The sequence below is a fragment of the Colletotrichum orchidophilum genome (assembly GCF_001831195.1).
Source record: "Colletotrichum orchidophilum strain IMI 309357 chromosome Unknown Scaffold_28.1, whole genome shotgun sequence".
Taxonomy (NCBI): Eukaryota; Fungi; Ascomycota; class Sordariomycetes; order Glomerellales; family Glomerellaceae; genus Colletotrichum; species Colletotrichum orchidophilum.
This window is the reverse complement of record NW_019172984.1, coordinates 48,403-62,776: the sequence shown is the minus strand read 5'-3', so window position 1 is coordinate 62,776 and position 14,374 is coordinate 48,403. Positions and strand designations below refer to the sequence as shown.

Below are 14,374 nucleotides of genomic sequence, written 5' to 3'. Positions count from 1 at the left end.
ATATTCATAGGTAGCTTTGCATCCCCCCCCCCTCTCGCCCCTGGACGACGATCCACGTCAAGCAAATCTCGAGGAGGAGCGAAACGCGAAATGACTAAACTGCTGAGCCGCGGCTCCTCGTGGATCTCGACATCTTGTGACTCTTGTGCCTCGTCAACGTGGCTCAAGTCAAACTGACTCTGACTCGGGGACGAAATACTATCGCCATACCGCGTGCCTGCATTTCTCCCCTCCCCTCTTGTTGCCCCTCTCTCCCTCTCCCCGCTACGCCCACGAGCAAACGGGCAAGTGGGAACCACCTTTCGAAGCCACGGAGGGACGGGGCCACCGCAATTCAGCATGAGTCAAATCAATCAAAGGTGCCCGTGGACACCAAGAGAAGACGGCGCGTGGGTCACTTTTTTCTGGAATAGACTGAATATTCTCTAACCCCCCGCCGAGCTCTTCTGCCCTTGGTTAGCACAGCGTGTGCTGTTCCCATCTCCTCATCGTATAGGCGGGGCATCTGCCAGCCAAAGTATCCGTCTCCTTAACCAAGTCGCAGACCAGGCGTCTTCCCATCGCGCCGCCATTTCTCCTTCTCGAGCGTTGCCTTTCGCTTCGGAACAGACCAAAGTCCAACATGAACGAGAAGTGCGCTGGTCTGCAAGATTTCCCCTCCGGGAACTATCGCAATATCGCAGTGGCCCCTGCCCGCTTGCCCTTGCATCGCCCGTGCTACCTGCGGCCGCCTCTTCTCACGTTCCATCGAATCAATCAAACGCTATGCATATTGCGGTCTTTGTGCCCTCGATCGTGTCATGTCCTAGAAGGACTTGCTACTCGTCTTCTCACCCATACCCTGATGCTGTGCGGGTATCTGCGCCTCGGCGCCCGATGGGGCAGCCACCTGAACGTCGAATACTGATTCCCATTACTCATATACTTTATCCACCCTCCGCAGGTTTGCACCTCAAACCTCTTCATTCTCCCAGTCCTTCTCACTAAACATCGGGCCCTTTCGTGCGCCACTAGCTTCGAGCTTCGACAGAAACTCGGGTGGCACTGTGGGTATGTATTTGCGTGCCCTCTCTCTGTTGATGCCGCCGAAGCCGGCGCCGTAGGAGACTAGCATATCCGTGACCGATGGCAGGGTAAAGGGTAGCATCATGGCCGGGTCCATGAGAAGATTCTCCGGCGCGTCGTCCTCCTCCTCGTCACTCTCGTCGGCCCCTGGTGTCTTTGTTGCCGTCTGGCTCCCTGGCGTTTCCGTGATACCGCCGTTTGCGGGCTTCGCCTTGACTGGCGTTGACGGAGCGCTGCTCTTACGGTCTTCCTTCCGACGCACGTGTTCCGCCTGGATCGCGTTGAGATACTTGAGTGCGCTTTTGGGCAACCCCTTTTCGCCAACCTCCGGCCTGTAATGGGAAGCTGCATGAATGAGCTGCTGCGGGCTCAGCCTCTTCAACTGTTGTAGGGTGCCGACCAAGGCCTCAAGGTCGTCGGCGCCAAGTGACGAGAAGCACTGCAGCCATTGGAGCAGCTGGATAACGGGGGCCATGTGCCGCCTCGCAGCGTCAACTGTCGTCTCTCCCGATGACTTCGTCTCGCCTCCTTCGTAGTGTTCTGGTTGGCGGTTGTTGGTCCTAGCCCAGTCCTCCAATGTCGATACATTCATGCGGATTTGCATCGCCTTTGTCCGAGCTAAATATTTCCGGTTGGACATGATGCGGTTGAAGAGCTCGGCGCCCAGCCAGTAAAGCAGTTGAGAGATGATTTGCGCCGTAATAACTGAGTGGATATCATAAAGATCAAGAACGAACAAGGTGGATGAGAGTAAGGAAGTGACGTTGCGCGGAGCAGGCTTCGCCCGTTGTTTTGGAGAGGGTGGCCGGAAGCGCTTCTCCATGGGCTCTTCCTTGACTTGGGCTTTTCGTTTGAAGATCCTCCACTCGTTCTGAAACGCGATGTCTTCGAAGCCTGGGATTGTCTCATGGTCTAGCATCGCTGCGTCAAGCACCTTGTCTAAACGTCTCTCGGCGTCACGTACGATGAGGATGAATATCTCGTTGATAAGCTCGGACAGCTGAGCCTGGAACTCGGCCGTGGCCTCCACAAGCCCGGCGTCTTTCTTTAGGTAGTGAAGCAACAACGTGGCGTTTGATATCCAAAAGGCCAGTATCGTCATGTCCCACTGGTATTGTTCGACAACATCGTTGATCTTGTCCATGGCCGATATCATTAGCTTGGCTAGGAGATCGGGGCTAGAATGGTAGTGCGCGTATCGTGCGCTTAGAAAAATCATGTTCGCCGGTACGGGTTTTTGTGCCGGTGATCGCTGGGGAGTCATGTTGGTAATTATGATGTCGAGAATGCGGTCGAGCTCGTGTTCCTGAAATACAAACATCTGGTCGTGGAGGCAGCGTGACCATTCGAACTCTGGTTGCTCTTCCTCGAGCTCCTCGGAGTTCTGTATAAGTCAGCAAGCAGGTCGGCAAGATGCACCTGAACAAAGCCTACCTCTGGCTGGTCATCCATGCCAACGTTGCCTAGATCGACCTCAAGGTCCCGAGCGCTATCCATCATCATCCGTCTCCGCAATTCGTTTTCGGCCATTTCTTCCTCGAACCGATCCTGTGAAAATCCAGGGTTGTAGAAATCGTCGGTACCGGCATTGCCAATGTTGTAGCCGCTATCGTGTAGGTAGAAGGACATGTCGCTGTCAGGAGGGACGAAGTCAAATGCCGTCCGGCCAGACGACGTCTTTTGTTCAGCTGAAGCACCGTTATCGAGGAGGATCTTTGCGATGCTCTTATGCCTATTCGTCATCGCCCACATAAGAGCGCTCCACTGATTCCGGTCTTGCTTGTCGACGTCTGCGCCGGCGTCGATGAGCGCTTGCACGACACCTTCGTGGCCCTGGATCCGAGTCAGCGATAGCACTCCCGCCCTGCGTCAGGCCTTGACTCACGAAGCAGCTGGCATATATCAGCGGCGGGGTCCCGTCTTCGTCCGGCGCATTGATATCGACATAGGCCTTTGCCTTGCCGCCTACGATGTTGCTGACCCTCTCGACGTCGCCATTGCTGGCAGCCATGTTCAGAGCTCTTTGCAGCGAGTCTTTCTTTTCGTCCTCGGACAGCTTTTCGTTTGCAAGTATTGTTTCTTCGTCGTCGAAGCCGGGCCCGACCCGGTGGGCGGCTTGTGCAGCAATCATCTCCATTAGGCGCGCGTCGCTGTTCTTGGGGCCGGCTGTAATGTCCTCGTCATAGGTGCGATTGTCTAAACTCAGGTCGCCAAAGTTGAGCGGCTTTGCGAGGACAGGCGTGGTCAGAAACTGTGATTGTCCTGTGTGATGTGTTGAGCGTCGTCAGTATGCGATTCCCCCCTCTTGCTCGTGGGCAGTGTGCGGATGACGTGGGAACCTCTACAAACCTTGCCATCCATCATACATCTCCGTCTCGGGAACCAACTCGACGGGACGGCGACTGCGGTCGTTGAGAGACTTGGGCAGGTCGTCTGGCAGTGGGCGTGGCTTCTTGTCGCCGAAACCACCACTAGCGTCCTCGAAGTCCATGGTGGGAGGAGGGGCAACCAGGAGGCCCGGTAGGCATTAATGAGTCGGCCGAGGGTATTGTTTTATGCGGTGCGAGTTTCGATGCAAGACGCGGGACGGGTGTTTGTGGGAAACAGCGCACGGAAAGTTTCGTGGCTCCAAGGTGAGATGTCGAGCGAGGTCTGTCTCTTCCGCACTGGATGGTAGAGGTAGTCGTATAGAATCGAAATAGCGCTCGGCGCCGCTACTGTCGTGTGATGTCGAAGTGTTCCGTGTCCAGTCGAGTTGTGTGTGCAGCGTGCCCAATCCCGGTCCCAGTCCTGTCCCATAGGAAAGCACTTTCAGTGCCCGAGTCCCGCAACGGTCCACGCCAACGGGGCCCAGTTCAGGCAAGGTATATGAACGACGGGCGATCGGGCTGTTGATGTCACTAATTGATTACAACGGGCACGTACGTTCCTTTCACGCACTGCCCGAACACCCAAATATTGGACCCAGGCGGCGCTGGAGGAAAGCTCTCCAGCGGCCCCCGCCTTGCTGTGTAATACAGCGTTCCGTCGGGTCCCACCCACTAAGCTTCCCCCTGACAGAACTTTACCACCTTGGGATCACTCTCTCCCATTAACACCTCCATGGCTTCATCATACGTACTTGGACTTTACATGCACTGATCATATCTCTTTGGAGCCTCAACAGCGGCATAAGTGAGAATAGTGAGGCTGTATACAGACCGTTACGCCTCTTCTCCCTTATATAGGTAGGCAAGGTAACCTACCTCATGATCAACCAGGCCGGACAAACCATCGGAGGACCGGCTTCACGCACACTCACCCACAGACATGACGGAGCAAGGTCGGTCCTGGCAAGACGTTAGTTATTCTTTTATTCGCTTAGTCCAATTTTTTTTTTTTTTAGATGAGATTTGCTCTTCTGTCTGTATTTATCTTTTTTTATTTTGGGTTTTTTCCTTCTTCGCAACCCATACTTCCGTGTTTGTAGAAAATCCAAAACACCGAATATCTAGCTTGCATATTCCGCTCCGCAATGTCTATGCTCTCTTGCCAAAGACGCGCAGTCTCTTCACTCCACCATCCGGAATAATGGTGATCTTGACGTGTGTGAACGCCTTGTCCTTGACGGCGCTGAGGAACTCGTGCTCCGCATCCGGTCCGCATTTGCTAGGCGCCACAATCTCCGTCCAGCCGGCAGCGTCCGCGCCAGGCTCGCCGCTCTCGATCCATGAGATGGCATCAATCTTTGACTTTTGCGGGAAATTACCACGGAAGTGCGCCGTGTCAACGACCACGTTCTGCACGTAACCGGGGGCGCCGAGACGAACAATGGTCCAGTCGACGTGGCCCTTGCTCCGCGATCTGGCCGTCTCCCATCCGTCTCCCATGTCCTTGCCGCGGCCCGGCAGCAGGAGGTTGTCCTTGGTGCCAAAGTGCTGATCGCTACAGGAGATGGCCACGCCGCCGTTCTGAGCGGCAGCCAGGTCGAAGATGGCCTCCTTGTCGTCGGGGAAGACGGGCACGGCGTGGCCAAAGAGGCGGAATCTAGCGATACCTCCGTCCGGGTACATGTTTAGACGAACGTGAGTGTACTGCTTCTGTTTGGGTTCGGCCAGCTTCCATCCAAATCGCTGCGACGGACCACATTCTTCGTTACCGAGGATCGTCTCCCATTGGCCCCTACCGCCTTTCCATGAGACGACCTCGTCGTCATTGAGGTTGAAGCAGCCCTCGACCGAGATTGAGGGGGCGTGGTTGCCGGAGAAGAAGGCAGTGTCGACCTCGACACCCTCGACAGTGCCCGAGGCAACACCGAGACGGACAATGACCCAGTCAAAGGGCTCCGTGTTGTGACGCCTGGTCTCCCAGCCGTCGTACCAGGCGCCGGTGTAGACCATCTTTCCCGGTTGCCTGATGGGTGCGGTTGGCGTCAGCAAGTTGGTAGCCTCGGCGAACCATTCATCTGAGAAGGCGAGAATCTTTCCACCCAGAGCAGCAGAGATCAAGTCTGGAGGGGAGAGTCAGTGCGTTTTCTTTGTTGCGTTGAGGTTCTCATGTGTACGAGGTCGGGTTGACGATGAGATCTCTCCTTCATTACTGACCAATACTGCTTGAGCGGAACGTTGTGTCAATTTCATCTGAGGCGACCCTAGAAGCCTTGACCTGCTCGAGGGTGTATTCTTGTTCGCTGGCCATGGTGAAGGTTGAATTGCGTGGTATCGAGAGAATTGAAGAGGGGTAGACCAGAGCAACTTGGGCGTGGGGTCCGAGTTTCACCAAGATATGAGTCCTTTGAGGGTGAATGGATGGACGGATTCCAAACTTGAAATTTGCGGATCTTGGACTGAAGGAAGGGAATTAGAAGAGAAGTGAATGAAGAATTGAATGTGAATATTATCGGTTGACGAGAAGTAAAAGCCGCGCAAGAGTCATGGCTCTGGCCGTTCGGCGTCTCGCCTCGCCCACGTCCATAGTTCTTTGAGCATTGCGCCGAGCGGCCATTTCCGAGGTCGGGCGGCCACAGCTGACGGCCGCAGTGGAGGGGTCGAGGGGCGACCGGCGGCCGGCGGCCAGCGGGCAGTCGCTGGCAGTCGCGGGCGATAAGCAAAAAAAAAAAGGCGTAATGATTCGAGTGAATTAGCTAACAGCCAGACGGCGGACCAATCTGCGACTTTTCCCGTTCGCAGCTGCTTTCCTTCTTCCCCGCAATCCCACCGGCCCAGTAAGTGTGACCCCGCTATTCGGTCGGCGGGGCGGGAGGCTCCAGGGAGAACTGACGCCGAGAAATTGGGGTCCAGCCCGATACGCGAGCCAAGGTCGGACTGGAGGCTCTGAGATACTGCCATCCGGAAGACTTCCCGATCTTTACTGAACATATGATAATATGATATGATATTATGGAAGCCCAGATTTTACTATGGAAGGTCTGTGTGCCGAACTACGTATAGGCCGCTCTCTCCCTCCCCCACTCTCTGTGTGTACACTATGCGTGTGTGATGTACATGGTTCAAGTCCAGTACTACGGTAGCAATCTGCAGCGTGAAAGTTTGGATTCTCTAAAACATCGATGATCCTGCAATCATGATGATCTGATAAGAAATGGCAACGAACGCTCCGACAACCATTACCACTGTCAGCCTGGTCACCCATTACGGGGAGCATGTTGCTGCTGCCTGCATGTCAAGATGTCGTATAGCGCGGCTAGGAAGAATTGCGAAAGAGAAACAAAGGGGGCAAAGAACCACTCCTCCTTCGTTCCATCACGTGAGCCGCAACGAACCCAGGCCGCATCAGCAACACCAACAACCAACCCCCTTCACACTCTTTCGTACGGGATGGATGACACGCACACTACCTGCGGTTCCAGGATGTAGCATACTGCAAAGTAGCCAAGGCAAGGCAGTGAATAGGTGTCAGTATGAGCTCTAATTCCTGGGCACACATCTCATGTCTTCCTCTATCGACCTCTTCGTTGGTCACCGTAGGACGTCGTCCGGCCGACCGCTTCCTCCTCCTCCTCCTCTTCTTGTTCTTCTTCTTCGCCATTGGCTCATTGGCAAGGTGCTGCTGTCTTTGACATTTTCAGACGCGCAACAGTCATCACCCAGACAGAAGCCGGACGCCGCTCATGCAGACGAATGCATAGACGACTAAATGGCAACAACAATGCGAACCGGCCCATGCTGGGGGGAAGCTTGAGAGTAACCGTCCTTAGCGTGCAATGAGGTGGCCAGCTGTGCGGGATGGTCGGTAAGATCGATTGTGGCGGTTGCCTGCACAGAGTACGTTCCTGCGGTACCTTACCCTTGCCCCGAATTCTACAGCGCGGACCAGTAGCGACAGGTTACCCCACCTGTAACCATTAGCGCACCGTTCCCTGCAGTCACCCCCTGCAACTGGTGCTCAATCCGAAATACACGGCCTCCGATAGGTCACAGCTCGAGACAACCTCGCCGTCATCGATGCCGCCATCGACGACCTCTCTAGACCTTTTCCGACCGCCAAAATGCCACCTTTTCCCTCACCCGCCTTACCCTCCTTCCAAACCCGGCTCCTCCTCAATGCTCAACGGTGCTGGAACACATCTTAACTTCAACAACGCTATGCGTGCTTAGCCCAACGTTGTTTCTTCATCTTGACTGACTCTGAGTACTTGTCACAAGTACAATTCCAATCTTCGTTTGCACCAATCGAGGATAGAAACCGTCGCACGTTGCGCCTCGCTCTTAGACATACAAAAAAGCATTCCTCGAGGTTGCTTTCACTTCCCACCGACGACAGCGACGACAATGTCCTCCGCCACAGGGCTTCCGGAACCACCCCCCTCCCAGGACCAGGAACGAGGCGATGGCGAGAATGAGTTGGAGCCTCTGCTCGGTCGACCTGGCGACGCCCAGCAGCCACCGGGCCAATTCATCGCTAAGAACCTTGTCATCGGTATGCTCTGCACGGTCGCACCCGTCCTTCCTCCCTTTGCCGTTTCCCAGTAGCTGATTTCCCAATTTTTGGCTGTAGGCACCGGCATCATCGCCCAGTTCGGCGCAGTCATCTTCGTCGCCATGATCTGGGCCGCTGTGCTGACCAAAGACGTAATCCTCTTCTCTGGCCATCCGCTCGCACAGAGTCTCGCCATCTTCACCCTCACCCAGTCGATCCTCTCGCTGCAGCCGACGCACACCCCCGACCAGAAGCGCGTCGGTCAGCGTGTTCACGCCGTCCTCAACCTGCTTGCTTTCTTGTTCCTCGTGGTCGGTGTTGGCATCATAGAGTACAATAAGTTCCTGCAGGGCCCGACCTCCCACTTCCACTCTGTTCATGGCTACCTCGGCGTCATCGTTTCCATCATCCTTCTATTGCAGTATATCGTCGGCTTCACGATGTGGGCTACCCCGAAGCTGTACGGAGGTGAGGACACCGCCAAGTCCATCTGGAAGTATCACCGCTGGAGCGGTTACGTCGTTCTTGTGCTCCTGCTCGTGACGGCTGCCACGGCCATTGACACATCCTTCAACTACACCGTTCTGAAGCTGAAGCTCTGGGCTGTCATCGTCACGTCCCTCTTGATTCTTGTGGGTATCATCCCTCGTGTGCAAAAGCAGAAGCTTGGTTTCTCGTCCTAGACATGGTGGATAAGGACTGCATCATTACCAGCTCACGGAGGAGGCTGGTCTTCGCACATCGCTCCCAGGTCAGATCCGCTCGTCTCAAATGAAGAACGATGAGAGAGATTGGGGTACTGACGGGGGCTTGAGAGGGGAAGGTTGGCAATTTGGCCAAACTGCAAGATATCGCACAAGCGTTTGCTTCTTTGGTGCGGTTTTCTCAGACTTCACATGTTGGGATCAACTCGCATGGGCTGTCGCTACCAGGCGTTGTTACTATGATTTATTGATTTATTTTTTATATTGCTCGTAGCGATCGCGAGTTCCGGAGTGGCTATCTAGTTATTTACGTAAGGTCATTTTAATGCTGCACTTCTAGATCAAATTGAATCACAGCTAGCCGTGTGCTCTGTACGACAAGAAGCCCAATTGGGTCATCTAAGGGGACGTTACCGCGGTTCAAGTCTTGTTTTTTTGGGAGCAGGAGTAGGGTGTGACTCGGTCATTACCCGTCGACGGGATCGACTACACAGACTTCAATGTGGCTTTGGGCATTATTGTATGTTTCACAATAATGGTCAAATAGAATTACATCGCTTCTATGCTGCCGGTCTAGCAATAACACTATGTATACGTTCTTTGCCGAAACAAACACTCAAGTAAATCATTCATCTGTCAATTCCATCATTCGACCTTCATATACATTAGTCGCTCCTCTGGGGTATACTGTCCGCCGCTACGTAGAATATCAGAATCCATACGCTGTACAAACAAGACGAGACGTCTCGCTCGTCCATTCATCGTCTCATGCATTTGCGCTTTTCCAAACATGAAAATACTCCTCCAAACGTCATGAGTATGCCCAAGAGGCATCTCCTCTCTCTCCCTCTGCCTCTTCATACCGACGACGTAGTGTTTCGCCTCATTACCATTCCCAACCTTTCAGTGGTCGGTGGGATTGAAATTATGAAATATTCACCATGCATGTGTCATGTCGCATGCCCTCCATATCCAAAATTCGTGCACATCGTTCGACCTTTCAGGCCGTCCAACGCGAAAGAGTGTAAAGAAAAATATTCAGAATGAGCCATGGGTGTCTCCGGCTTCGATTATGGGTGCGACCTCGTTGTGGGTCGTCGTTGGCTCAATGCGACTAGCTCAACCTCTCCGACTGTCATCGGTTCTCCGCTGCATAGTCCGGTGGATAGCGCCAATTGAATATGTCTTCACATACGGAGTACACAGCCACCAATGCCCAGGTATGGAGTGCCGTCGGAGCGAGCCGACCCGTTGCGACGGCATAGATGGTGGCCCAGACCCGTATGATATCACTGTCTTGAAAGTAGCACCAACGTTGCTACGACTGGACTTCGTTGTCAAAGTGCTCAACAAATCTGCTTCGGTACGGCCTCGTCGTGCCGCTTCCTCTCTTGGTAGTATGGCCTCCTCTCTAGGGGAAAGTGTTTCCGACAGGCATGGGCCAGTCGTCCTCGGTAATGCTGGACCAGAAGACCCAGACTGCTACGACCGCAAGCAGGGTGAACAAGGTTTCGAAGAGCGCACCGTCGATTGCACCATCAGTGCCAGTGCAGATGTGAGAGCTCACGACGTAGTTGAAGATTTGGCCAATAGCAAAGAGAAGCAAGGCCGCGGTCAGGTAGATCATCGGTCGCATCTCGCCTAGAACCCGGACGACTAGGATAGCTTCGAGGACGAAAAACGCCACGAGGAAGATTAGCGGCGCAAGCTGGTACAAGACATACAGTGCGATATGGCGGTTTGGCGGGTTGTATGATGAATTCCAGTGATTCGTCCACTTGAAGCCGGTGTCAAGCGTGATGTAGAGTGTACCGCCCAAAAGGATGGTGGCTGAAGCAATGATCAACCCCATAGACGTTGGCGTTCCATCGTCGACAATTTGATAGCCAACGACCGCATTAAGCATTAGGATCCAGGTCGACGCAATAATCATACCAATATGAATTCCGGTGAAAGCCTATACGCTAATTAGTATGGTTGCCCCCCAAAGTTCTGGCTCCATCCAACAGGGGGAACTGACAATTCGAACATTTTCAGCCAATGGAAAGTCTCCAACGGTGAAGATTTCGCAAATTTCAATGATGATGAAGCTAACGAGGAACAATTGCATTTCTCTGTGCGTCAAGGTTAGCATGGCGGTCGGGCGCAGTGCATGAGCGACGTCTCGGGCTTACCTCCGACCAACTGCAGCTTTCTTGCGCTCAGACCGAAGTAATAGAAAAAGCGTCACGACGATGGCAAGGGCGGCAATGAGAATCGAGCCGAGATTTCCCAGCTTGCGGCCTCCACTGAGAGAGATTCCCTTCAACACGCATTTGTCCCACGGCCCGGATTGACTGTGGTTGTTGGATAGCACCTAAGGCATAACCAGTTAGTTTGCGTTGCGTAAGCTCGCGAAAGCTCGGCAGAGCATATCGCGAGACGTCGATTCAACATTCAACCTACATTGCAGACGGGCAGTGTTGAGTCTCGGCAGAAGTTCTGTGAACTTGGTTAGCATCGTGATAGGCGAGGAGCGACGTGGCGGGCACTACTTACAAAAAAATTGCCAAATTCTGTTGATCCCATTGTGGCTGACGTCTGTGGCGAAACTAACGGCTGCGTGCCAACGGGTGTTCCCTTCCTTTGAACGTCAAATGCGCCCAAATTCGAAGAGCTTTTGTAGGCGGCAAGAACAACAAAGGCTTTAATGTCTCGAGGACGAGTGGGTTCGAACTGCGTAGCTAGTATTAGAGTCGCGTCGTGGAGGTGCACATAGAACGGCGAGGCGGTAAAACGGTAACGGTCGGCTGATGGCCACGAGTCTTGTTGCTCCTCGGTTGAGGTTGGTGATTGTCTGCAAAAGTTGGCGAAGATGAGGAATATGTTATCGGGTGGCTGGTTGAGAGAGCGGGTCCTGTTTCGCAGCCTCGTTTTCAATCCTTCCCCCGTAAACGCGATGCGACTTCCCTCTCGGCTGATTTCGAGGTAGCGGTTGCTCGGCTTTCGATGACCGTTTCTTCTCTCGCAGTTCCCACTTGTGTGGATTGTCGGTCCCGCGATAGTGACTGTCGGCAGGAATGCGCAATGGTTGAAGGATGATGCGACTGAAAGTCTCGATTGGTGTCGGATTTTGGGGGACGCGGTTTCTTTGGGGATAAAGTAGGACGACAGCGAGGAAGACGGTGGGTAGCAGATGCAGGCAGGTTGCAGCTGGGGGTGCAGCTGGTTTCGCAGGCGCAAATTAACGGGAAAGGCGTGAGGGACGTCGGAGGCGGCGCAGTGGGCGGTGGGACAATATAAGCCAAGTGAGTTAAGAGTGGAGGTGTTTAGTCCTAGAGAGGTTTCGTGCGGTGCCCTTCGAGTAATAGCGCTGATGGGCGATTGACCGGGGGAGAGGATTGACAACTGGGTAAGTAGTGAGGTGGTGAGGTACCTTAGCAATGGCAGGAAAGCAGGGAGGAGGGCTGCTAAGGCAGGAACAAGGTACAGGCAGGTACCTGGGGAATCATGCCTGAGGTGGGGGGATAGCCTTCTTAGCGAAGCACTGGGCTGAGGGACCTCGGATAAGTACCTTTAATGTACGAGATTGCTTCCAAGTGCCCGTTGCTGTCTTAGGTAGCTTTGGGGGGGAGGGGGCCCAGCTTGAGGACGGGGGTACGTCCCGAGCGTCTTCTTCTTTCCTTCCCTCTTTACTCACCTTACACCGTAGCACGTCGGGCAAGGAATTGGAAGGGTATCTTCAGCTGCTTGTCACCTTCCAGACTTGAAATCGACAAGGCACCTGAGCACCTGAACTTGAAGCGACAGAGCTGGGCGCGTCTAATGGAACTGACAAGATTTGGATGCAAGTGTACAAAGTCACTCACCAGCCGCGGCCCACCTGGACTCCTGGAGAGGGTTTGAGGCACTCGAGACTCGACGTATTCCGTGCCTACCTAGTAGGTTTTCTTTCCAAGTTTGCTGCGATGAATTACACCTTTGGTAGTGTATCTGCACTGTAGGTAATACCTCACCACACCCCTGGCTGGTGACGCTAAGCAACTGGCGCTTCCGAGCTGCAGCTGCACGCGCCATGATTGGACGATGCAGCCACTTGGGACGAAAGATTTCCAGGCAACTCGCCAACAATTGGCGGGTCCTTGCGACGTGTAATTTGGCGACCCCCCGGTCTGGTGTCCTCTCCCCTGCTTTGAATCTTTTGGTTGCAGTTCTCTCTGTATCACGGCAGTGCAGCCACTGCTCTCGTACTCACCAGCCTCTTGCCGCATCTGTTCATTTTTATTTTCGAGACAAGGAAGGAAAATAGGCAGCCCGGGGCAGATAGATTCGCGACAGGCATTCATAGGTAGACCGCGAGGCACGAATAGAGCGGGTTTCCAAGTGCGACGGAGACGACGCTCGTTTGATGTCGTACACCAGATACGGGTGGGAACTACTACCACCACCTCCTCGCCGTCTTCCGGTCGGCCCTTGGTAGTGTGGCAGATACGGAGTATACGCCACCTCATTCGCGCTCGACAGTTACGCATCATCACTATATCCTCCGTACCATCACTGCGACTCAATAGCCGCTGAGTACAGTGTATCTACCTAGCTTAGCTCATCGGAAAGCTCTATCCTCACCGTCGAAATAATTGATCCAAGGCTGCCCTAATACCAAATGAAGCCTTGTCGTCATTCAATTCAAATGGAGAAGATGGCATCGCAGCAACCCGACTCGGGACAGGGGATGGCAGAGGGAAAGAAGGGTGACTCGAGAGACGGCTGAATAGGACCAGACAAAAGCAAGCGGAATCGTATGTTGCGCCATCTCGGGGCCGATTCGTCGAGTACCCACGCTGTAAGAAGAGCAGGAGCTGGCTGGGTCTTGGACTCTTGCGCCGCCTTGGCAATAAAGCCGGTAAATTGGCGGCTTTCATGCGCGATGAGCTGGGAAGTCGCCATCTGCAACATCACACCTCCCTTTCGAGTTTCGCAGCCATGGCATTCCCCTTTCTTCCCATAACCACCGTACCATGTTGCTCTACACAGTACGGGTGGGCATACGGATACACCACCTTCCTTCCTCATCCTGTGCTAATTATCCTCTTCATCTGTATTCGCCCACTCCCTCGCCATACCTCCACGGCCGTCGCAAACTCCATGATCGTCACTTGCCTGGCCCTCCCCACTCCCTGTGCTCCACTAAGAGCCCAGCATTATTGAAGCGTCACGGCGTCGGCCCTTGGTCCTCTCTATCTCTTCCCTTTACTCCAGTTGCGACGGCCCATTATCCGTACCACTACATGCTATCCATTCCCGTCGTGTTTCGCAACGACAGCGCATCCGAATCAAACGCGCTTCAGAGGTTCAGCTCAGCTCGGCCGAGATATCGGTATTCCCTCGCCCTACGGATGCAGCACCCTGGAGCCTGTGCTTCGCATTCCTTTACAGCATCTCGAGACCATCGCATGGCATCGCAAGGTACAAAGTACCCACCGAGAGACACCGTGCATCACTCCACACCTAGCGCATCGTTTATCGTACACCGTCTCATCAATCAAGATGCGCCACCACCCAATTCCCAGCAGACCCGCGTCCACCACCCTAGCACAGACTCATAGCCCTCATCAGTGTCATCACTAGTGTAGGTAATAAGATGTCTCTGCACCCTACACGTTCCACGGCCGCAAGTATCAAGCTTGACCTGCCGAGCTGCTCTGTCC

At 54.1% G+C, this 14,374-nt stretch overlaps 4 protein-coding genes across 4 annotated transcripts; 1 reads left to right on the top strand and 3 right to left on the bottom strand.

Annotated features, from left to right (window-relative positions):
* Positions 1-952: 952 nt before the first annotated feature.
* Positions 953-3,556, bottom strand: CORC01_04307 (DIL domain-containing protein; the record flags this gene model as incomplete). Its single annotated transcript, XM_022615955.1, has 4 exons — positions 953-2,449; positions 2,500-2,898; positions 2,951-3,327; positions 3,415-3,556. The coding sequence occupies 4 exons, from the start codon at positions 3,554-3,556 to the stop codon at positions 953-955; spliced, it is 2,415 nt and encodes an 804-aa protein (XP_022477470.1).
* Positions 3,557-4,583: 1,027 nt separating this feature from the next.
* CORC01_04306 (allantoicase) lies at positions 4,584-5,742 on the bottom strand (the record flags this gene model as incomplete). Its single annotated transcript, XM_022615954.1, has 2 exons — positions 4,584-5,554; positions 5,649-5,742. The coding sequence occupies 2 exons, from the start codon at positions 5,740-5,742 to the stop codon at positions 4,584-4,586; spliced, it is 1,065 nt and encodes a 354-aa protein (XP_022477469.1).
* A 2,093-nt stretch (positions 5,743-7,835) lies between these two features.
* CORC01_04305 (cytochrome b561) lies at positions 7,836-8,666 on the top strand (the record flags this gene model as incomplete). The annotated part of the gene is made up of 2 exons (XM_022615953.1): positions 7,836-7,983; positions 8,062-8,666. 2 exons carry the CDS (start codon positions 7,836-7,838, stop codon positions 8,664-8,666), a joined length of 753 nt encoding a protein of 250 aa, XP_022477468.1.
* Positions 8,667-10,098: 1,432 nt separating this feature from the next.
* CORC01_04304 (chitin synthase export chaperone) lies at positions 10,099-11,255 on the bottom strand (the record flags this gene model as incomplete). The annotated part of the gene is made up of 5 exons (XM_022615952.1): positions 10,099-10,644; positions 10,708-10,801; positions 10,862-11,043; positions 11,133-11,168; positions 11,226-11,255. The coding sequence occupies 5 exons, from the start codon at positions 11,253-11,255 to the stop codon at positions 10,099-10,101; spliced, it is 888 nt and encodes a 295-aa protein (XP_022477467.1).
* Positions 11,256-14,374: the final 3,119 nt, after the last annotated feature.